Below are 22,986 nucleotides of genomic sequence, written 5' to 3'. Positions count from 1 at the left end.
TGTGCTATTCCCACTTATACAAGCTATTGTTTCATACAATTATTTTATATATTTTCACAACGTAGTTAATTCTGAGTGCACTTTTTCAGTCAACAGAACTCTTTTAAAAAGCATATTTATTCTAAAAGGTTAATATTTATTTCACCAATGAGGCCAAGCAGTGTCAAAATGAAATGTAAAAAAGGAGGGTGAGCATATCTTGAGAACCAAAAACCGGGACATTTTAGGAAAATAGAAGGACAACTACAATTTTTCTTCAACAGAATGGCACAGAATGTCAGTTCTCATCAACATAAGGTCACAGAAAAGGCATTAAGAAAATAAATAAAATGTAATTTCTACAACCAACATCATACATATTAATTAAACTGCTTACTTATAACAGCTGCTCACTAGCACAGATTTATAACACTCAAAAAAGTGCCTCTCAATGTTTTCAGTCGACCCCTCTATAAACCGGGACATGAGCCAAAATTACCGAAATCTGCCAGGACAGCCGGTGAAAACCCGGGACTGTCCGGGCAAATCCGGGATGTCTGGTCACCCTAATATAAGACATAGGGCCTGATTTAGATCTTGGAGGACAGGTTACTCCGTCACAACAGTGACCGATATCTCGTCAGCCGAAATATAAAATTCCGTAGGATATAATTATGGGATCTATATTTCAGCGGGCGGGATATCCGTCAATGTCGTGACAGAGTAACCCATCCGCCAAGATCTATATCGGGTCTATAATATTTACACTTAAAACAGATGTGAGTTTCACTGTTGATGTTTTTGCTTTGCACTGCACATTTAAATGTTATTTTGTTGTATGAGAGAGAAAACACAAGCCTTTGCTTACAACCATCCGGTCGCCGAGTGAGCTCCCATAAACAAACCCCCTTCTGCACCCACCACACTCCAGTGCACATACAGTAGTAAGTGTCACTCGAGGCTGGCATAAAGACTTTCATGACAGCAGTGCTCTGAGGCTAGGCCAATCCAACGCTGGAGGCCAGCGTCAATCAAAGGGACCCTCAGCCGGAGGCAGCTGAGAGAGCTCTGCAGGGATTAAAGTTAGGGCCATAGGGGTTTGGCGCATTTCAGGTTTCCTCGTTCTCGAACTAGGAAGCTCAGAACAACAGAGAGGGGGTCAATCAGAGTCAAATACTCTACGGTTGTGTTCCAATGAGGAAGAGATCTTTACCTTGCCTAATGCATCTCAGAGTCCTAACATCCTGACTCTCGTCCCCAGGCCCGCCAACATACCTCAAGAGGCCAGAAGTGCATGGATAGCAGTTAGGATAAATGTATGGACAGGAGTAAGAATATACTGACTGCAGTTAGAATGGATAGACTGCAGGTAGAATGCATGGATTGCAGCTAGAATGCATGGATTGCAGCTAGATTGCTGGGGGTGCAGTTAGAATGGATAGATTGCAGTTAGAATGGATTGCAATTATAATGCGGGGACAGCAATTATAATGCACGGACTGCAGTTACTATGCCCGTCTGCAGTTACAATGCACGGACTGCAGTTACAATGCATGCATTGCAGTTAAAATGCATGCATTGCAGTTAAAATGCATGGACCGCAGTTAGAATGCATGGACCGCAGTTAGAATGCATGGACCGCAGTTAGAATGCATGGACCGCAGTTAAGAATGCATGGACCGCAGTTAAGAATGCTCGGACCGCAGTTAAGAATGCACGGACCGCAGTTAAGAATGCATGGACAGCAGTTAAGAATGCATGGACCGCAATTAAGAATGCATGGACTGCAATTAAGAATGCATGGACCGCAGTTAGAATGCATGGACAGCATGGACTGCATGTAGAATGCATGGACCGCAGTTAAGAATGCATGGACCGCAGTTAAGAATGCATGGACAGCAGTTAAGAATGCATGGACCGCAATTAAGAATGCATGGACTGCAATTAAGAATGCATGGACTGCAATTAAGAATGCATGGACCGCAGTTAGAATGCATGGACCGCAGTTAGAATGCATGGACCGCAGTTAGAATGCATGGACCGCAGTTAGAATGCATGGACCGCAGTTAGAATGCATGGACCGCAGTTAGAATGCATGGACCGCAGTTAGAATGCATGGACCGCAGTTAGAATGCATGGACCGCAGTTAGAATGCATGGACCGCAGTTAGAATGCAGGGACCGCAGTTAGAATGCATGGACCGCAGTTAGAATGCATGGACCGCAGTTAGAATGCATGGACCGCAGTTAGAATGCATGGACCGCAGTTAAGAATGCATGGACCGCAGTTAAGAATGCATGGACCGCAGTTAAGAATGCATGAGCTGCATGGACTGCATGTAGAATGAATTGTATTGCAGTTAGAATGCATGGATTGCAGTTAGAATGCATTGACCGCAGTTAGAATGCATGGATCGCAGTTAGAATGCATGGACTGCAGTTAGAATGCATGGACTGCAGTTAGAATGCATGGACTGCAGTTAGAATGCATGGACTGCAGTTAGAATGCATGGACTGCAGTTAGAATGCATGGACTGCAGCTAGAATGCATGGACTGCAATTAGAGAGAGCTCTGCAGGGATTAAAGTTAGGGCCATAGGGGTTTGGCGCATTTCAGGTTTCCTCGTTCTCGAACTAGGAAGCTCAGAACAACAGAGAGGGGGTCAATCAGAGTCAAATACTCTACGGTTGTGTTCCAATGAGGAAGAGATCTTTACCTTGCCTAATGCATCTCAGAGTCCTAACATCCTGACTCTCGTCCCCAGGCCCGCCAACATACCTCAAGAGGCCAGAAGTGCATGGATAGCAGTTAGGATAAATGTATGGACAGGAGTAAGAATATACTGACTGCAGTTAGAATGGATAGACTGCAGTTAGAATGGATAGACTGCAGGTAGAATGCATGGATTGCAGCTAGAATGCATGGATTGCAGCTAGATTGCTGGGGGTGCAGTTAGAATGGATAGATTGCAGTTAGAATGGATTGCAATTATAATGCGGGGACAGCAATTATAATGCACGGACTGCAGTTACTATGCCCGTCTGCAGTTACAATGCACGGACTGCAGTTACAATGCACGGACTGCAGTTACAATGCATGCATTGCAGTTAAAATGCATGCATTGCAGTTAAAATGCATGGACCGCAGTTAGAATGCATGGACCGCAGTTAGAATGCATGGACCGCAGTTAGAATGCATGGACCGCAGTTAGAATGCATGGACCGCAGTTAGAATGCATGGACCGCAGTTAAGAATGCTCGGACCGCAGTTAAGAATGCACGGACCGCAGTTAAGAATGCATGAACTGCATGGACTGCATGTAGAATGCATGGACCGCAGTTAAGAATGCATGGACCGCAGTTAAGAATGCATGGACCGCAGTTAAGAATGCATGGACCGCAGTTAAGAATGCATGGACCGCAGTTAAGAATGCATGGACCGCAGTTAAGAATGCATGGACTGCAGTTAAGAATGCATGGACCGCAGTTAGAATGCATGGACCGCAGTTAGAATGCATGGACCGCAGTTAGAATGCATGGACCGCAGTTAGAATGCATGGACCGCAGTTAGAATGCATGGACCGCAGTTAGAATGCATGGACCGCAGTTAGAATGCATGGACCGCAGTTAGAATGCATGGACCGCAGTTAGAATGCATGGACCGCAGTTAGAATGCATGGACCGCAGTTAAGAATGCATGGACCGCAGTTAAGAATGCATGGACCGCAGTTAAGAATGCATGGACCGCAGTTAAGAATGCATGAGCTGCATGGACTGCATGTAGAATGAATTGTATTGCAGTTAGAATGCATGGATTGCAGTTAGAATGCATTGACCGCAGTTAGAATGCATGGATCGCAGTTAGAATGCATGGACTGCAGTTAGAATGCATGGACTGCAGTTAGAATGCATGGACTGCAGTTAGAATGCATGGACTGCAGTTAGAATGCATGGACTGCAGTTAGAATGCATGGACTGCAGTTAGAATGCATGGACTGCAGCTAGAATGCATGGACTGCAATTATTCCCCGTCTCCAATCAACTTCATTGGTATCACTGCTGTTTTCCTAACACCTAGGGGATGGGGAGATGCTCCTCGCTGTCCAAGCCAATATACTCAGTGTACTCTTAAGGGGGCAGGGAATTTTAAATGGCCATGCGAAGTATGGCCTCACAGTTTTACTAAGAGCAACATATAAATGGAATGGCATTCATGTGAACACTAATTGAAGAGAGGTAAAGGTTATAAAAAGCACTCTGGTAAAAACCTAAGGCCCAAGTAGTCAATGTTATATTGATCAGTATTTACATCCCCTCGGACCTTATTATCTGTTCATCTTTGAGGAAGTTATGAATGATTCAACATGTCTAATTTTCTTATCCGCAGAGCATTAGCTTCATTGTGTGGTATTGTAAAGCAGTTGATCTGGCGGTCCATTTTAAGCTCAGAGTCCAGGATAATTCCCAGGTTGCGTGCGTGGTCCGTGGGGGTGGGCGGGTTTCCGAGGGAGGGGGGCCACCAGGTGTCGTTCCATGCGTCGGTCTTTGGGCCCATGATGAGTACTTCTGTCTTGGTGGTGTTGAGTTGTAGGCAGCTGTTTTTCATTCATGGAGCTCACGTGTCTTGAAGCAACCTGGCATCGTGAGACGCATTAACTGCTACCATGACAACTCACTCACAGGAAGTCAGGCAGAGGACAGGCGGAAGCCGTCTCCCAGCACAGCCGGAAACACGTCATGAGCACAGACACGCTCGATCACTCAGACATCTGAAGCTTAAAATCAGGAAGTACACGGAACACAGTACTTGAAAGCGTGATGCCAGGAGAAGTGTAGGAAACGGCCACCCCGGGAGCTCACCTGAGAAAGTGCAAGTAAGCTCCACTTTGTCCAGGCTAACTTTAAAAACCCGCTGGGCTCCCGTGCTTCACCAGGAGTAGCGTGGCACAAACACCGGGTGCAACAAAAGCGGAGATATCGACCGACTCCCCGTCACTACTAAGAGCCCCGCACTGGATAGAATCAATGTACTTCTTGGATCTCTGACAACACCACTTGTCACAAAACCCGAATAATTATGCACCACTATAGTTTTGTGCACAGCTTTGTGACGGGATGCTTCACAGCAGAGTTCTGTAACCCACCAGCCAATCTTAGATCACTCCAGATGCCCCTTTATACATACACCGAACGGCAAATACCTCGTTCATGCAATACTTAAGACTAGAAGAAAGCTCAAGTATGAAAGAGCACCCATAAACAGTAGACATCTTTCTTCTGTTTCCTCCTCCCATTCCTATAGGACAAAAGTATAAAAAGAAGAGGTGCAGCAGTGTGTGGCATGCAGCAGTGTGCGGCGTGCAGCAGTGTGTGGCGTGCAGCAGTGTTTCGTGTAGCATTGTGCGGCGTGCAGCAGTGTGTGGCGTGCAGCAGTGTGTGGCGTGCAGCAGTGTGCGGCGTGCAGCAGCGTGCGGCGTGCAGCAGCGTGCGGCGTGCAGCAGCGTGCGGCGTGCAGCAGTGTGTGGCGTGCAGCAGTGTGCGGCGTGCAGCAGTGTGCGGCGTGCAGCAGTGTGTGGCGTGCAGCAGTGTGCGGCGTGCAGCAGTGTGCGGCGTGCAGCAGTGTGTAATGCAGCAGTGTGTAATGCAGCAGTGTGTGCAGCAGTGTATGGCGTGCGGCAGTGTGCGGCGTGCAGCAGTGTGCGGCGTGCAGCAGTGTGTGGCGTGCAGCAGTGTTTCGTGTAGCAGTGTGAGGCATGCAGCACTGTGGCGTGCAGCGGCGTGCGCGTGCAGCAATGTGCGGCGTGCACAAGTGTGAGGCGTGCAGCAGTGTGAGGCGTGCAGCAGTGTGAGGCATGCAGCAGTGTGTGGTGTGCAGCAGTGTGAGGCGTGCAGCAATGTGAGGCGTGCAGCAGTGTTTCGTGTAGCAGTGTGCGGCGTGCGGCAGTGTGCGGCGTGCGGCAGTGTGCGGCGTGCGGCAGTGTGCAGCGTGCGGCAGTGTGCAGCGTGCAGCAGTGTTTCGTATAGCAGTGTGAGGCATGCAGTACTGTGGCGTGCAGGGGCGTGCAGCAGTGTGCGGCGTGCAGCAGTGTGTGGCGTGCAGCAGTGTGTGGCATGCAGCAGTGTGTGGCATGCAGCAGTGTGAGGCGTGCAGCAGTGTGAGGCGTGCAGCAGTGTGAGGCGTGCAGCAGTGTGAGGCGTGCAGCAGTGTGTGGCGTGCAGCAGTGTGAGGCGTGCAGCAGTGTGCGGCGTGCAGCAGTGTGCGGCGTGCAGCAGTGTGTAATGCAGCAGGGTGTAATGCAGCAGTGTGCGCAGCAGTGTGCGGCGTGCGGTAGTGTGCGGCATGCAGCAGTGTGTGGCATGCAGCAGTGTGCGGCGTGCAGCAGTATGTGGCGTGCAGCGGCATGCAGCAGTGTGTGGCGTGCAGCAGTGTGTGGCGTGCAGCAGTGTGAGGCGTGCAGCAGTGTGAGGCGTGCAGCAGTGTGAGGCGTGCAGCGGCGTGCAGCAGTGTGCGGCGTGCAGCAGTGTCGTGCAGCATGCAGCAGTAATGCAGCAGTGTGTGGCGTGCAGCAGTGTGCGGTGTGGAGCTGTGTGTGCCGTGCAGCAGTGTGTGGCATGCAGCAGTGTTTCGTGTAGCATTGTGCGGCGTGCAGCAGTGTGCGGCGTGCAGCAGTGTGCGGCGTGCAGCAGTGTGTGGCGTGCAGCAGTGTGTGGCGTGCAGCAGTGTGTGGCGTGCAGCAGTGTGCGGCGTGCAGCAGTGCGAGGCGTGCAGCAGTGCGAGGCGTGCAGCAGTGCGAGGCGTGCAGCAGTGTGAGGCGTGCAGCAGTGCGAGGCGTGCAGCAGTGTGAGGCGTGCAGCAGTGTTTCGTGTAGCAGTGTGAGGCGTGCAGCAGTGTGCGGCGTGCAGCAGTGTGCGGCGTGCAGCAGTGTGTAATGCAGCAGTGTGTAATGCAGCAATGTGCGCAGCAGTGTGTGGCGTGCGGTAGTGTGCGGCGTGCAGCTGTGTGCGGCGTGCAGCAGTGTATGGCGTGCAGCAGTGTATGGCGTGGTTTGTAAACAACAAAAAAAGCGGACATCAAAGGAAGGGTGGGAGGGAACAAGCATATGGGGTGCGAGTTATAACGAAAGTTCTGGCGAAAGCAGTCTGCTGCTTTCAAGACCGATGCCAGATGCCAGCTTCGCGCTTGAATGCCTCACATGCACCGGCCATTAACCGCATTCCTAAGGTCTTGTGCCCCTTACTAAATCTCTGAATGCGTGAGGCGGCGCACGCACAGGAAGTAGCTGGTGGCAAATGGAATGCGCGTGGTTGTGCGCGTAACCGCCACCCGATCCGCCTGGGAAGCCTTTGGGGGCATTTTCGGAAGGCCCCTACATAAGTCTCGCTGAGCAATCGCTTACGCGATAGCCAGGCGAGACCTAAAAAGTAGACAGTAGCGCTTGTGAAAAGCGCAGCGCTCTTAATGAAATAAGTATGCATAAGTAAACAAAAGCGTGAGCTGTGCTGAAATATAAAGCATGGCACCCGTGCAGATAAAAGTAATGTTTACGGCGGCCCGTGAAGCAGGCGCCATGCTAAAGATAAACATTTTTTAAAACACTTATAAAAGAGAACTAGTGAGATCGGCAGCACAGGGACAAAAAGATGGAGCCTGCTAAAATATTAAGCATGGTGTCCGTGTTGTTAATTTAAAAGCAGGTGTTTTGCTGAAACTTAAAGCGCCGCACCCGGGGGCAGGATGGGGATGAGGGTCTGCGAGCCCCGCAGGCGCCATTGTTCAGTGTGTGTTACAATTGCTTTCACCACGCCACGCCAAACAAAGGAAATATGCGTCTGCAATAACAAAGCCCGGCTTAAAACAGTAATAAAAAAAATAATATAATTAAGAGCACGGTCGCAGTGCTTTAACAAAAAAAAAAAAAGCGGTTTTGGGTTGCAGGAAAGCATGTCGTAGGAGAAAGTCATTTAAGAAAATAGTGCTAACAGACTGTTCATAAAACATACACGTAACAACACACATAAGAGGGCCAGTCCTCATGGGAGGTTACAAAAGGAGAAAAGGACGTACTAAGGAGGGACTGCTAAGCCTATAGATGAATCAAAAGCCACCATTTACAAAGGTCAATAACAGGAGCCAGATTGAAAAGATGGACGGAAAATAGGCAGAGCTTCAAGTCCATTCCTGAATACAGCATGTCTCAAAGAGACAGTGCAATTGCTGCCTAGGCAAGACCTAAAAAAGACTGGCTGTGGCTTGTGAAATAATAACTATTTAAGGATGTAACAAAGAGGTGCAGAAAATGTACATACGGGACACAGCAAAATGCATTTCCAATAACTTTAAACAGAAGAAACCATTTGTCAAAGTGTAAACTCACAACAGAAAGTAGAGGCCCCAGGAAGCTCCAGCCCCCCACATGTTTGGGGTGACTCCCTGGTAAAGGCCTCGCAGTCCTTCATGCCTCCAGACGGTGGTCATGCAATGCAGAATCCCATTGTACTTCGGCCGCAGTTCCAATCCATCGCTGACTACAAAAGAAAAAAGGTTTTAGTGGGCATGGGATCAGAACAACGTGATAGTGGCTGCTACACAAAAAATAACGATACAAGAAATGTTCATGCAGTGATACAACACGCTAAAAATCATTAGACATTGACATGATATCAAAACAGCACGGTACATAAAAGCTGTACATGCCTAACTAGTCCTTCTCCATCATATAGTCCATGAACCCCTCAGTGTCACTTTTTATGTGTGGAGCTATCTTGGTGTTAGCTGCACAACAGCAAGCACATGGCGAATATGTGAGTATGCAGACTCTAAAGTCATGATACATACATACTATATGACCATGATGTATGTGTATGAAAGCTTAATTACCTCCACTCTGCTTTGCGGGCCAAGAAAACCTCTTCGAGCATTTCCTGAAACAGTTATTTTCCTAAATCCACTGGCTGTCAAACTCTATAGTTTATTTCCAACAGCTGGTGATGCAGCAAGGTAAAACCACAGCTCTCTGGTCATGAAGCTAAATACACTCAGACGATAAGTACAATCAATTGTACTGATCCTCCCTTCCTCCCTCTCACGTGCCCTAGTCGCTCACTCACAAGACTCCATCATGAACAGCGGCATCTGTATTGTGTCGATGTGCGACCTATCCTAGAAATGCTCTAATATACTGGGTAGTGATAGAGTGGAAATTACATCTACCTTTTTAAAGGCGAACAAAACTGAACATGACGCTTTTTGAGAGAAAATAAATGTGCGACAAAAACATGTTATTGAAAAGATGATGAAAACAAAGAATTTTCGTTACTACATCATAAAAGCATGCAGAAAAATAGTTTAGATGATATCATTTGTATAAGTAACATAGGTTGTGATTTACTAAATAAGTTTTATGGCTTGTTAGAAAGCGTGTCCATGATGAAATTCTCATGTTATTGAATTCACCTCTAGTCGTTCTTAAATTACATTTACATTAAAGAATAACAAATGAGATTTATTAAATAGAATGATGAATCTTGATGTTGATTGTGAACTTTATTAAAATGACCTTTATGTGTGATAACGTGTGCACAGAAAATGACAAAAGAAAAGTAGGTGCTTCAAATTTCTACTCAAAGATGTTTTTGCCAAACTTTCAGATAATGTTCCTTATATGTGTGCCAATATTAATTTCTTGAAACGAGATTTTACTTATATATTTTAGAATGCATTTACATGTTGGTACTTGTAATTGTAGTTGTACCCCATTTTTACATTAATTATTTTATAAGGTGTACTAAATCACCTTAAGTGCATCAGAAGCTATACTAGAATCTCGTCTTTTTCATGAATTGGTAAATGTATGCTTATAAATAGTATATATTCTACGTTATATTAGTCTAAGCTAACATAGGTCAATCTGTATTCATTAAGTTTTCTGCTTCGCTATGCACACTGTGAGATCACTCATGTAACAGTTGACTGTAACAATTTTCTTTTCCCTCTTGAGATTCTCCTGTATTGTATAAAGATTTTGCTACTAAATGTTACCACTCGTGTCTCATGCTCTAGCTAAAGGGCACTGTTTAACCTTTCACTTGCAGAATGACTTAAGAACTGCATAATTGTTCCACCTATTTCCTCTGCATTATGTGCCTTCTTTATGTCGCCCGACCCACATACTATCCGAACAACGGACTGAGTGGTCTGATCAGATGAGGAGACACCAGGAGGAGTCCATTCTTTTTTATGCATTGACAGACACAGAGACGTCCGTGTGTCTATGCAGCTGAGGGTGTTGACGGACAGCTGCTTTTCTGCATAGATGCCGATTTCGAACTGATTCCAGAGAGTTGCAGAGCTTTTGATGCAAACTTACCTGGATTTCCTTTCCATCGCATATGTTATATGCGCCTAGTAGTCTCACCTTCGGGGACAATTCGAACTGGCAACTTGTGTCCTTTCGTGAACTTGCGAGCTTTGGGTATTCATTTTTCTATATTATTGTCTTTATTTTTTTTATGAAATCTATTGGTACACTTGTATTACTAAAGACTCGATAAACAAAATGTAATTTACAAATTTTCCTCAGTTATCATGATTTATTCCAAAAAAGGGAATGAGCATTCTCAATTTAGGGTTTACTAATGACTAAAGAAGATCATTTGAGAAAAATCACAGAGCATCAATTTGTAACGGTATTATTCCTTATAGCTTTGACTGAACTCTTGTTGTTTATGATTTTGGCTTGCCTACGTTTCTTCAGGGGATTTGGGCCTGCTGTACTGATCATTTACTTTTATAGCATTGTCTTGAGGATAATTTGCATGAGTTTGATTTCCCATTTGTAGTTTGGTTATCCAATTCCTGGTCCTCATTGGAAGACCATAGGGACCCTTAATATACAACCTCTCTCGGCACACATCAATGTCCATCGGAGGACTAAGTGAGTGAAATTATAAACATTTCTAGATAAAATTGTAAGAAAGATTTATGAAGAAAACCTTTGGCCCAGCCAATGCTACAGCGGTAGGAAACAGTGAACAATGACACAAAATATCATGCTAGCAGGTGTGGGAGTTCTCTTACGTGTCCACTCATCCCTTGCTGAAAAGTGCCAAGACATGCAACTATGGCTATGGGCTAGACTGCATGGAAAGCTACAGCTTAAGAGTACAGCCAATTAGTGCCCAAAAGTTCTCAGTTGGTAGCTTGTTGTAATGAAAATTAGCACCCAAAAGGTGTCCCATGGTAACTCTTTGAGGTCAATCAATGAGCATCACCCACTTAATGCCCAACAAGAAACTGTGGGTCTGCCAAGCTCTCTCCATCTTGTGTAAGGTGAAGTTGGCCTCTAAGGTATTGGTGGCCTCTGGGTATCTGCTCGTCAGTGGTGCTCTGAGACCCAGTGCCTGGCCATCTAGCTCTTAGGTTCCCTGAGGATCTTTCCTTTCTGAAAATCTGGAAGCCCTGGGCTAATAGAGTCATCCCTCATTTCAAGAGCGATGACAGATGCCGGTCACTTATGGCAGGGCAAAGGCCTCGCAAGTTTGTCCCATCAACAATCTAACAATCTAAATGCCTACATACACTTTAATGGGTCACCCCTTTCATTAAACCTTGAACAACCACCCAAAAAAGTTTGTACTGTATTCACCGTAAAGGGTTTACCCTCTTAAAGATTTCACATGTCGCCCAAATTTAAGTCAAGAGGTTGAGTGGTCTGTATTTGCCACAGAACAGACACCTTCTGCCAGGCACTGTTGACAACCCTAGTCTGGTAAAATACACTACACACCCCCGAGATGGGCACAATGGCATGCAACCATAAAGCTATGCATACAACACCAATATGAGATAAACCACCTCTAAGTTGGATAGCTCTAACTTCTAAGTCATTCAATTATCCATTTAAAAAAAAATCTTTAGTGAAGTTCTAGTAATAAAAATGAACAGCTTATACAAACTGTTTATAATACTGTATTACAACTATTTATCATGTGCATGTGAATACATATCCACCGGTGGTTAATGTATTGTCAACAGCAGCTTTGGCCTTACTCACAGTTTTTAGAACAGGCTTTGACTTTAAGCCACAACCTACTTTCGAACATACCTCTGAAACCCACGTCAGGCTCACATAGCCTTTACCTTGTTTACTGTGGTAAATTTAAATTACCTGTACTTAATTTATGCGGTAAAATTCAATAAGGATAACTCAGAATAAATAAGAGGCAGAATCCGTGATATTAGAGGTTTTAAAAGGGGATTTATTCCTTACAAAGGAATTGGTTCGAACCAGGCAATCGGATTCCGTCACCACGAAGGTTCGGGAAGGGATTGAGCATACTTTATTGACAGGTTATCATATATATAGTCAATGCATTACAGTAAAGGCAGATGCAGGAGGCGTAACAGCTGAGAAGAGAGATAAGAATACACATACGTAATGAAAAAGGCGTTACAATAGGCGTGCATGAGGGCGTGTACTAGAAACGTCATTATGAGGATGACACAGGTGGGTGGATCCATAAGAGAATCCTGCAATGTCAGCAGAAATAAATGGCAGAGATGCGCGTGCAGCAGCATGACGTGTGATTGACGTATAACTGGAGGGTGAAGGGGACTTGACATTTAGCCCTACATGAGGAGACAGAAGTCTGGGATGTCAGAACAACCTAATCCCAAATCGTATCTAATATCTTGTGTTTAAGGAACTGTATTATCTAGAAGGAAAGGTCTCTCAGGCAGAGGCTATCCTATACTGACTGCTAGTGCGTGTATAAGCGTCTAAGTGTCTACATGAGATGCGAGGGGGCATGGGCCTACCATGGTAACAGGAGCTATGAATTACTTGCACGGAGACAGTAAGGCCGGGCCCTTTGCTCTGCAGCTGGAAGGATGTTTACCTAAACTACTAGACAGGAATGCATTTCTCGAGGAGCGGAGCAGATAACTTGAAGGCTAAATACAGTCTTGGCAGGCAACAGGCCGAGCCGGGCACCGTTAGCCGCGCAGGGAGTAAGACAAAAGGTCATGGATACAGATGCAGGTCCAGGCTGGAGCATTCAGAGGCAGAAGGCAGGAAAAGGCTCGATGGCAGAATTCAGGGCCTAACTTGCCAGAGCTGAAAAACGTGAAAGGTACACCATATAAAGACGGTGGCAAGGCATACTTAGGAACGGAATAATCGACCCATTCATGGTGGACCTGAAAGAGGACATGTTGACGTTGGACACAATTGTATTTGCGTCTTTATAGCTTGAAGTGGAGGGAACATACATGTACTTGTAGCACGTACATGGAGCCGTTGGGGTCTAAGATAGGGGACACAATTGATCATAAAAATTCATATTTCCTCATTCCCTCCTTGTCCCCTACGGACCCTTCATGATATATCGATCCTCAGGAATCCATCAATCTGTTCATGTAACATCATTTGCTCTTCTTTCTTCTTACGGGATTTTGAATGAGAACTTGAACGTGGAATACATGATGTGGCACACAGGCCGCAAATCGCTGGCCCACATTGTAGGCACAGGCAGCAACTGAATACTATGAGAAGGGCAATACCTAGGAAGGATAGGACTTTCCATCCCCAGGCTGACAACACACTCCAGAACCAACCGGACCACGTCCAGGTGCCTGGATTCTGGTGTATCCGACTTGCAATCTTATGAAGACGAGTTATGGCTTTATATACTGATGGCGCGTTTTCTGGAATGAAAACACAGCAACTCGATCCGATGACTCTACAGGCTCCGCCCCTATCGGCCAGGATGACGTCAAGGACAAGACGATTTTGGAGAACAACAATCCGCATCGCAGACTGCTCCTCTGTTAAGTTGCCTAGGGCAGAGGTAGTTTCATTCACTACTGCTTCAAGGGTTCTGGTTAATTTACGTATCAGTTTACTATTAGAGACAACACCTATGTAGGGAAAGAGACCTTTATTGAAGTCTGTGTATTGTTCCCATGCCGTTTCAGTGTAGTCGACAATCGCGAGATCTCTCTGGGGTCTATCGTGTACTAGATGGGTATTTCTATGATAATCAGGAGGGGCTAGGAAAACAGGTGGCAGAAGGAATGCAATGTAACAGGTACCATCCCAATCTAGAGGTAAACGTATATATGCGGTATGACCACAAATGAAGTAGGAATGACGGGAAGCTCTAAATGTAGACTTGCCTTGGTCACTGAATTCGATCACAGTAGTACATTTACTATGACCCAGGTGTACTGAACCATTCTTTCTTACACATACTTCACCTTTGATTGGTAATACTGACATAGCAGGCAAGACTGGTGCAGCTTCGGATTCAACATTCAGAATCATGAGGTTAAGTGTAAAGTTACCTAATCCATATACTTCATTTTCTAGATCAGTTCCTGTCCTTTTGGGAAGTCCCTCCTTGTTAGCGTAGCAGGCTTTAAGCAAAACTAAGTTCAGGTTTCCCCATACCCATTTGCTCTGGTAAACTACGGTATTTGAATCTAAAGAATTAATCAAACTAAACCATGCACCACAGGAACCATTGTGTGTGAATGGATACGGAAAGAGGGGCAGAACTCCCTTGTATTTCTGATAGGGAGGGAGTCGGCCACATATCCAACAATTTGTAGCGTTGTTGGCCTGATGAGAGTGATGTAGCATACTAATGAATGTGTTGTTGCGCAGCGCAAGTCTGTAGGGCAACTCATGTGGAGGTAATTCGCTAAAAGAGTTTTCGGCAGTAACATTGAAAGCAGAATGTGCACGCTTGAAAATAGGGTAGTATATGTGCAACAGTATACTTGCAGCAATAATCAGAAGATTTAGAAAAAACATAATCAATAATGTCACTATACAGTGACTACGAAGTGATTTACAATATGCACGCTTCTTGAGCTGTTTCTGTCTATCTCTCTCTCGATTTCGGTCTAGAGGATACATGTCAGAGACTAATTTAACCGATTCACCTAGGAGAGGACTTAAACAATCAAATTGTCTGACTTGCTAGACCTTAGTTTCAGTTTATATTCCTGGGAAGCAGTTTTCTCGGCCAGGGGGAGTTTTGAGTCAGTCTGTGGAGGAGGGCAGGGCTGAGAGTTCAAATCAGAAGGCAGTCCATGAAATTTCTTGATATGGCTAGAGTGTAGCCAACCCTTGCGGCCCTCAATCTTCACTGCTGTCCTCGTGGTCAGAAGTACTAGTTTCGGCGTTTGCCAGCGAGGCTCCAGCGGGCTCCTCCTGTCGAAATTTCTTATAAACACGTAGTCTCCGGGAACCACTTCATGGGGCTTCACCTCGGTGTTGTTGGGAAAGGCTGCAGCTACCTGTGAACGGCAAGATTGTAGTGCAGACATCAAGGAAGCAAGGTAATCTGTCAGCATATTACAATCAACATCAGTGATTTTACGAGGTATAGGCGTCCCCCACATATTTGGTGGCCTACCGAAGACCACCTCGTACGGGGATAGCCCTGTTCGAGAATGTGCTATCATTCTCATGTAAAAGAGCGCAACTGGTAAAGCTACTATCCAGTCGACGCCTTTCTCTCTGCATATTTTAGAAAGTCATATTTTCAGAGTCTGATTATGACGCTCCACGAGACCTGCTGCCTCGGGATGCCGGACACAGTGGAATTTCCATTGATAGCCTAACAGGAGTGTAATGTGTTTCATTAGCTCGGATGAGAACGGCTGACCGTTATCTGAGTACACGATACGGAGCAAACCATACCGTGGGAAGAATTCACGAACCAGCTGCTTGGCAGTGGTCGGAGCAGTGTAATCTGGGACTGGATATGCTTCTGTCCAACGAGAAAGTGCGCATACAACTACGAGGACATATTTGAATCCTCGACAACGTTCCATCTGGATATAATCCATCTGGAGGACTTCAAAAGGGTGATCAGGAGGTTGAAATCCACCTTGCTCTACAGGAATGCTTTTACCTGGGTTGAACTGACAACAAATCATGCAAGTACGCACTTTCTGTTTGGCTGCTGCTCGTAAGTGTTTATTGGACCAAATGTTTTGAATACTGTCTAACATAGCTTTCTCTCCTAGATGCGCTGGACTATGTATTGTGTTAATGATAACTTGAACCATGGAGTCGGGGAGAAACCATGTAGATTTTCCCTTCGTCATCCATCCCTGATCTGTTTGGATCCCTCCTAGTTCAGTCCATTTCTTGATTTCCTCTGGTGTAGCATGTGTCTGTATGTCAATTACATCAAGGCGGGATCCCTAACTGTCATGCAGTGTGTCGATGTCGGAACTATTGTCTTTGTCAAGTCAGTTGCATGAGTCCGATTCTGTGCTGTTTGCTTAGCTGTTCGGTCTGCTAGGTCGTTACCCTGGGAAATGATATCGGTGACCTTTGTATGGGCCTTGCACTTCATGATAGATATCGTAGTAGGCAGATGTATTGCATCTAACAGAGCTTGAATGAGGGGACCGTGTTGAATGTTGGCACCGTGAGAAGTTAAATAACCTCTCTCTCGCCAGAGGACTCCGAAGTCGTGTACAACTCCGAATGCATAACGTGAATCTGTGTATATGTTAACTCTCTTATTTTTGGCTTGAATACAGGCTTGTGTCAGAGCGATGAGCTCTGCTGCTTGAGCTGACAATGTGTCAATACAATTCGTTTCAATAACTTCGGTGTCTGTTGTGACTGCGTAAGCGGCCACTAACTCTCCTGTACTTGTTCTCATGCATGAACCATCCACATAAAGTGTCAGGTCTGGATCTGGTAATGGAATGTCTGTCAAGTCTTGTCTGGGTTTCGTCGTAATAGTAATGACTTCAATACAATCATGTGCCAATGGGTCTGTTCCACTTAATGGCAAAAGTGTGGCAGGATTTAATGTACTACAGCGTCTGATTTCTATGTGTGGCTGAAACAATGTTAATTCATAACCTGTCAGTCGTGCTATAGTCAAGTGCTGGGTCTGTGTTCGGTTTAAAAGAACTTCCACGGAATGTGGAACTTGCACTGTCAATTGGTGTCCTAATACTATGGAATCACTTTGTCTGATCGCTAAAGCTGTTGCTGCGACTGATTTCAGGCACGTAGGCAGAGCCTGGGCTACTGGATCTAATGTGCTAGAAAAGTAAGCACATGGTTTGTGTGAACCTGCTTGTTCCTGAGTGAGTACTGACAAGGCAGTACCTTCGCGTTCTGTAACAAAAAGTGTAAAAGGCTTACTGTAACATGGTGTCGCTAAAACAGGTGCTTGGCATAAAGCTTTCTTTAAGTCTTCAAAAGCTTATGTATGTTCCTGAGTCCAAGGGAGGACAGTCGAAGTCGCTGCCTCCTGGGTTGTCAACTGAATGAGTGGTTTTACTAGAAATGCATATTGGGGAATCCATTGTCTACAGTATGAAGTGAGACCTATGAAGGCCCGCACCTCCTTTTGTGTCTTGGGTGGTGACATGTTTACAATTAACTGGATGCGGTCAGGTGTGAGCTGTCTCCCCCCTTTGGACAGCAAGTGCCCAAGGTACACAACTTGCTGAACACAGAATTGCAGCTTCGAAGGGGACACCTTGTGCCCCTTGTCGGCCAGAAAATGTAAAACCGTCAGTGATGCTTTTTCACATTCGGGCTCGCTTCGGGCGGTGATCAGCAGATCATCGACATACTGAAGCAGGGTAGTGTTAACAGGCATGTGGATACTGTCAAGTTGTCTTTTCAGTGCTTGGCTGTAGATGCTGGGGCTTTCTGTGAATCCTTGAGGTGCGCGTGCAAATTTGAAGCTTTGTCCATTTAAACAGAATCCGAACAAATATTGGCTTTCCGGATCGATTGGGACGCTAAAGAAGGCGTTCTTGAGGTCAATTACAGTAAAGAACGTTGCTTCTGAATCAATAGCTGTCAATAATGAAGAGATATCTGGATATCTGGAACCACGGGATATTGTGGTACAATGCATTTATTCAATTCGCGCAGATCAATAATTAATCGATAAACTGGGGGTGCTTTTGGATCAGTACGTTTAAGAATCGGAATGATAGGAGAATTACATACATTGGAGTCGGTTTCCACAACCACTCCTTGTGCAATGAGCTCGTCAATGATTTGCAGCAAAGCCACTACAGCATCTGGAGGTAACTTGTATTGTCGAATTCGTGGTAATACCACTCCTGCTTTGAGTGTGACTCGATACGGTGTAATGTGCATACAACCTACATCAGTGGGGCCTTGTGCCCATAAATGTGCAGGGACATTCTGTAACCGGTGATCCATGTCTCTAAATACGTAGTGACCTTTAAAGTCACGCAAAAATAGTCGTACCCCTTCCGGGGAACAACATATTACAGCTCCTAGAGCTTTCAGTGTCTTTATACCTAACAAGTTTTCTGGGCATGATTTTGTAAGCAATAAATCTGTAGTCCGTGTCAATGGACCAACTGCAAGAGGAAGAGGTTGCGATACTTCGTTAACAATAGGCTTTCCTGAAAAACCAAGGGAAACATTCTGTGAGCCTGAGAGGGGTGCCCCTGGAACCTCGTCGTGACTTATAGTTGTTCTGCTTGCCCCTGTATCAATTAAAAACTTTCTGTCTTTCCCTAATACTTGACTATGTACATAAGGACCCTCTTGATCTACAGGAACCTCAATAAGAGGCAAGCCAACCTCCCTCTCTAGGCTGTTTCATGTGTATCGCTGATAATGGGGATAGTCATTTTGTGCATACTGGTACATCTGTTGTGTCGTGTTTTGTGTTGCGGCACTAGGCTGTGGCTGTGGTACTGCTACGGTCTGTTGTGAAGCTTGCATAGGCTGTACATTCTGAGGTATTTGTGGTTGGATCTGATCCTGTCTAGGTGGACGCGGTCTCTCCTTGGTTTTACCCGTAGAGATATTGTGTTTCAGAACTGCACAATCGTTTATATAATGACCTGGCTGTTTACAATAGTTGCATGTCCCTTTAACAGGAACCGCTGAATTACTGGACTGTGTCGCACCCTTTTTATGACCGTCAGCTGGAACTGACTGGGCGACAAGCATTTTCATTTTCATGTCTTTCATACGTCTTTGTTCGTGTTCATGTTCTTCTCTGATTCTATTCTGGTGGTACTGTAACATTTGTGAAGGGGTATTAGCTTGCCAAGAGCTCTCGACTTTCAATACTCTGTTCTTAACCTGGGGCAAGGAATTCTCGACTAATTTTGTTACAAAAAGATGTGGATATGAATCGCTACTTGCTTTCAGACCGCTATTAATACCAAAACATTTTTCAAATCGGGAATAAAAATCACTAGTGTCTTCATCGGGTTTCTGTTTGCAGGCTGAGATTGCACCCCAGTCTTCCTTTTTCGTAGTTAATAAACGTGGCAATACTTGTACTAACAATCCTGGTAACGCTTTAGTTTTGTCCCCAAGCCCTAGGCCTGGAGTTCTGGTATTTTCTTCGTTTTCTAATGCTGTCCAATCAATCTTTTGCTCTCCCACCTCCCATTCTTTTTCTTTGAGTTTCTCGTAAATACCGGCAGGCAATAATACTTTTAATATTTTCATAATGTCAGGATAGGTATAATCACCCATGAGTAACATGTCTTTTATTTCACGGTGAAAACCTGCTGGATCTCTGTCATGGCTGGGCACTAATTTTTTCATTTCCAATAATCTTATTTTAGTTATAGGCGTGTACATAAACACGCGTCTAAAAGTATTATCATCATTTCTAACTGGGTGCACTTCGCGTAAGGGATTCTGTCTGTCTATGTAATACATTTTTCTTTCCATGGAGGGAGCTGGATCAAGCTGTGAACACAGGAAGGCACTGTATCTGTGCCGATGTTCTAGAATTACTTTAATTAGATCGGTACTTAGACCTCTCCATTTCTTCATGAGTAGTTCTATCAGTATATCAGGTAGGGGACCAGGATCGGAGTGTTGGCCTTCATACAATATAAGGAGGTGTTGTATCATGTACATACCAGTTAAACGCTGTTCGTCTGGTGAAAGATTCAAAAACGTGTGTGCTAGCGCGTCATCACTATATTTAGCAGAACTGTCAGCCCATTGTACTGCTGACCTGGCTAATTCTTGTTCATCCATAGAATCGAGTACATGGTACCCCATTCGTTCTTGAAGTATTTTATCAGTAGCCTGAAATAAGTGTTCTGGGGTCCTTGGATTTGACATGGCTGCTTGAAAAATTCTCTTACTTTCTGGACGTATCGGACGCATTGAATTATTAAAAGATCTTCCCTTACCTACATAAGCTATCATTTCTCTAGCTGGTAATTGTAATTGTCCTGTTGTTGTTTCTTGTTGTTCCTCCTCCTCCGAGGATTCTGTCTTATCTGCATCTATTTCTCTTTCAGGCTGTTCTCTTTCACGTATTTATTCTACTGTTTTTCGGATCCTTCGGTACATATTTTTTATACTATTCTGTTTATCATGTTTTCCGTCTGCTATATTCTGACCCCATTTGGTAAGTGCTTTCATTTCTTCCGGGTCTACACTAGGCCTATCTCTGTTTCTTATCAGGCAGTTTATGAAGAAGCGTAACAATAGTTTTTGTGTGTCCACTTTCTGGTATGCCATGGCCTCGCCAATACTTTCAGGACCTTGCCCTGTTTGGACAAAGTGATATATTTTGTCTAGATGATCAATCATTCCTGGTAGTATCATTAAATAGTTCGCAACTCGTCGTAGACGTACTGATGATAGCATCATTCTGTCTTCTTTACCGGGTACTGGATCATATCTACAGTCTGTAAGAGGCTCTTTAAGTATGTCGTAATTCGCTGTTTGGGGTGTACGTTGGTGTGCTAAATCCCTATAAGTCAATCGACGTGTTAGTGGTGGCGTATGAAAACCTCCTGTCGCACCTCCTGAGGTGCTAGGTCCAAAAGGATTCGTTGGGTGTAAGGTAGGAAGAATAGGTGCAGGAAGAAGTGGAGGAACAGGCGGAAGGTTTGGAACGGACGGAGGAGTAGTATGTTGCTGCAGAAGTAGGGGCAGATTATCTCGGGGTCGAGCGCCGTTAGCAGGTGGTGTGCGTGACGGCGGAACATTAACATATTCGGGGGCTGCATCGTCTAAATAGGAAGAAAGGAAAATGTCCTTTGCGGTCTTGGGGTGCAATTTGGTCGGAAGTAATGGAGATGGCAGATCTTTCGGTATTTCCAGGGTGGCCTTAGGTAAACCCTCGGCCAGAAGAGGATACATACCATTCATAAGAGTGTTTCGTTGTCTGTCTACTTGTTCTGCTTTTTCTCGGATACCTTCCTCAACTAATACGTTTTCTCGGGCTTTGTCTGAATCCTCCCTACTTTTCTCTTCTTTTCTGAGCGCTTTCTCTGTGCGTCTATGCGATTCTTTACGCCATAATTCAATGGCATCTTTCTGTGACTGTCTGGCTTTCTTTTTCCATAATGCTTCTTCTACTCTCATGATGCAATCTGCATCCCATGTCCCAGCAGCGGGCCATCTCTGATTCTCTACTAAATCCTTGGTGTAGTCCACCCATAAATCGAGATATAATACGGCATCTAGGCCATGTTTATGGTACATAAAGTACCCTGGAGTGTCCCTAGGTGGAATGGGAACGGCTTCCTCGAGTATCCCTTTTCTAGTTTTTATCTGTCTTAATTTCGAGAATAACGGCATCTTAAACCTTGCTACTTGATTCTTACTCGGACTTGAACACAATTAATACAATAAACACAGTAATGAAGATCGAACAATCACTCATACCACGACATTTAAAACACATTAAAACATTTTAAAACGAACAATGATAATTAGAATAAAACTAGCTAACTGCATAATACTGGATATACTGCTAAACAGTACAGATACACTGCTAAAACAGTGCAGACCAGGTCTGTGTACCCAAACCCGTCTTGACCGGCACAAACCAATGCGCACGTCTAGATGCGTCCCCAGCAACGGTACTCACCGGGAAGCACGGAACGGAACAGAAGGCCTCGGAAACTCTGGACTGGACTGGACCGGACTGGACTGGACTCGACTCGTGACGTAGGTACTTCGGAACTTCGGAATCTGGTGGGCCTCTGTATACCTCGGATCTTGCTCTCTCAGCTAGGCTCTGGTCGGGATCCTCCGCACTCCTCACCGCCTCGTCTGGGTGTTGATCGCAGCCTCAGTCACCTCCGTTGGCCTGAGGGAGGTACAGGAAATCCTGCGGGTACGCGTAGTTGTCCGTCCGGCTGTGGCAGGAGACCGGGCCTGCAATGCACCTCCGGCGCGTGGGGTGGGGGAGGGGTCCCTATTCGGGCGCCAATTATGTGGTAAATTTAAATTACCTGTACTTAATTTATGCGGTAAAATTCAGTAAGGATAACTCAGAATAAATAAGAGGCAGAATCCGTGATATTAGAGGTTTTAAAAGGGGATTTATTCCTTACAAAGGAATTGGTTCGAACCAGGCAATCGGATTCCGTCACCACGAAGGTTCGGGAAGGGATTGAGCATACTTTATTGACAGGTTATCATATATATAGTCAATGCATTACAGTAAAGGCAGATGCAGGAGGCGTAACAGCTGAGAAGAGAGATAAGAATACACATACGTAATGAAAAAGGCGTTACAATAGGCGTGCATGAGGGCGTGTACTAGAAACGTCATTATGAGGATGACACAGGTGGGTGGATCCATAAGAGAATCCTGCAATGTCAGCAGAAATAAATGGCAGAGATGCGCGTGCAGCAGCATGACGTGTGATTGACGTATAACTGGAGGGTGAAGGGGACTTGACATTTAGCCCTACATGAGGAGACAGAAGTCTGGGATGTCAGAACAACCTAATCCCAAATCGTATCTAATATCTTGTGTTTAAGGAACTGTATTATCTAGAAGGAAAGGTCTCTCAGGCAGAGGCTATCCTATACTGACTGCTAGTGCGTGTATAAGCGTCTAAGTGTCTACATGAGATGCGAGGGGGCATGGGCCTACCATGGTAACAGGAGCTATGAATTACTTGCACGGAGACAGTAAGGCCGGGCCCTTTGCTCTGCAGCTGGAAGGATGTTTACCTAAACTACTAGACAGG

At 45.3% G+C, this 22,986-nt stretch overlaps 1 protein-coding gene across 1 annotated transcript in view; it reads right to left on the bottom strand.

The window, feature by feature from the left end:
* SLC25A32 (solute carrier family 25 member 32) overlaps positions 1-22,986 on the bottom strand; it is a 242,507-nt gene that overhangs the window by 133,623 nt on the left and 85,898 nt on the right. Inside the window, exon 3 of the mRNA XM_085605123.1 lies at positions 8,354-8,504. Coding sequence (XP_085461249.1) covers positions 8,354-8,504 — 151 coding nt within the window. The remainder of the gene's footprint in view (positions 1-8,353; positions 8,505-22,986) is intronic.

This window comes from Triturus cristatus, chromosome 5_1, assembly GCF_964204655.1.
Source record: "Triturus cristatus chromosome 5_1, aTriCri1.1, whole genome shotgun sequence".
In the NCBI taxonomy this organism is placed as follows: Eukaryota; Metazoa; Chordata; class Amphibia; order Caudata; family Salamandridae; genus Triturus; species Triturus cristatus.
This window is presented reverse-complemented; position numbering and strand designations above follow the sequence as displayed.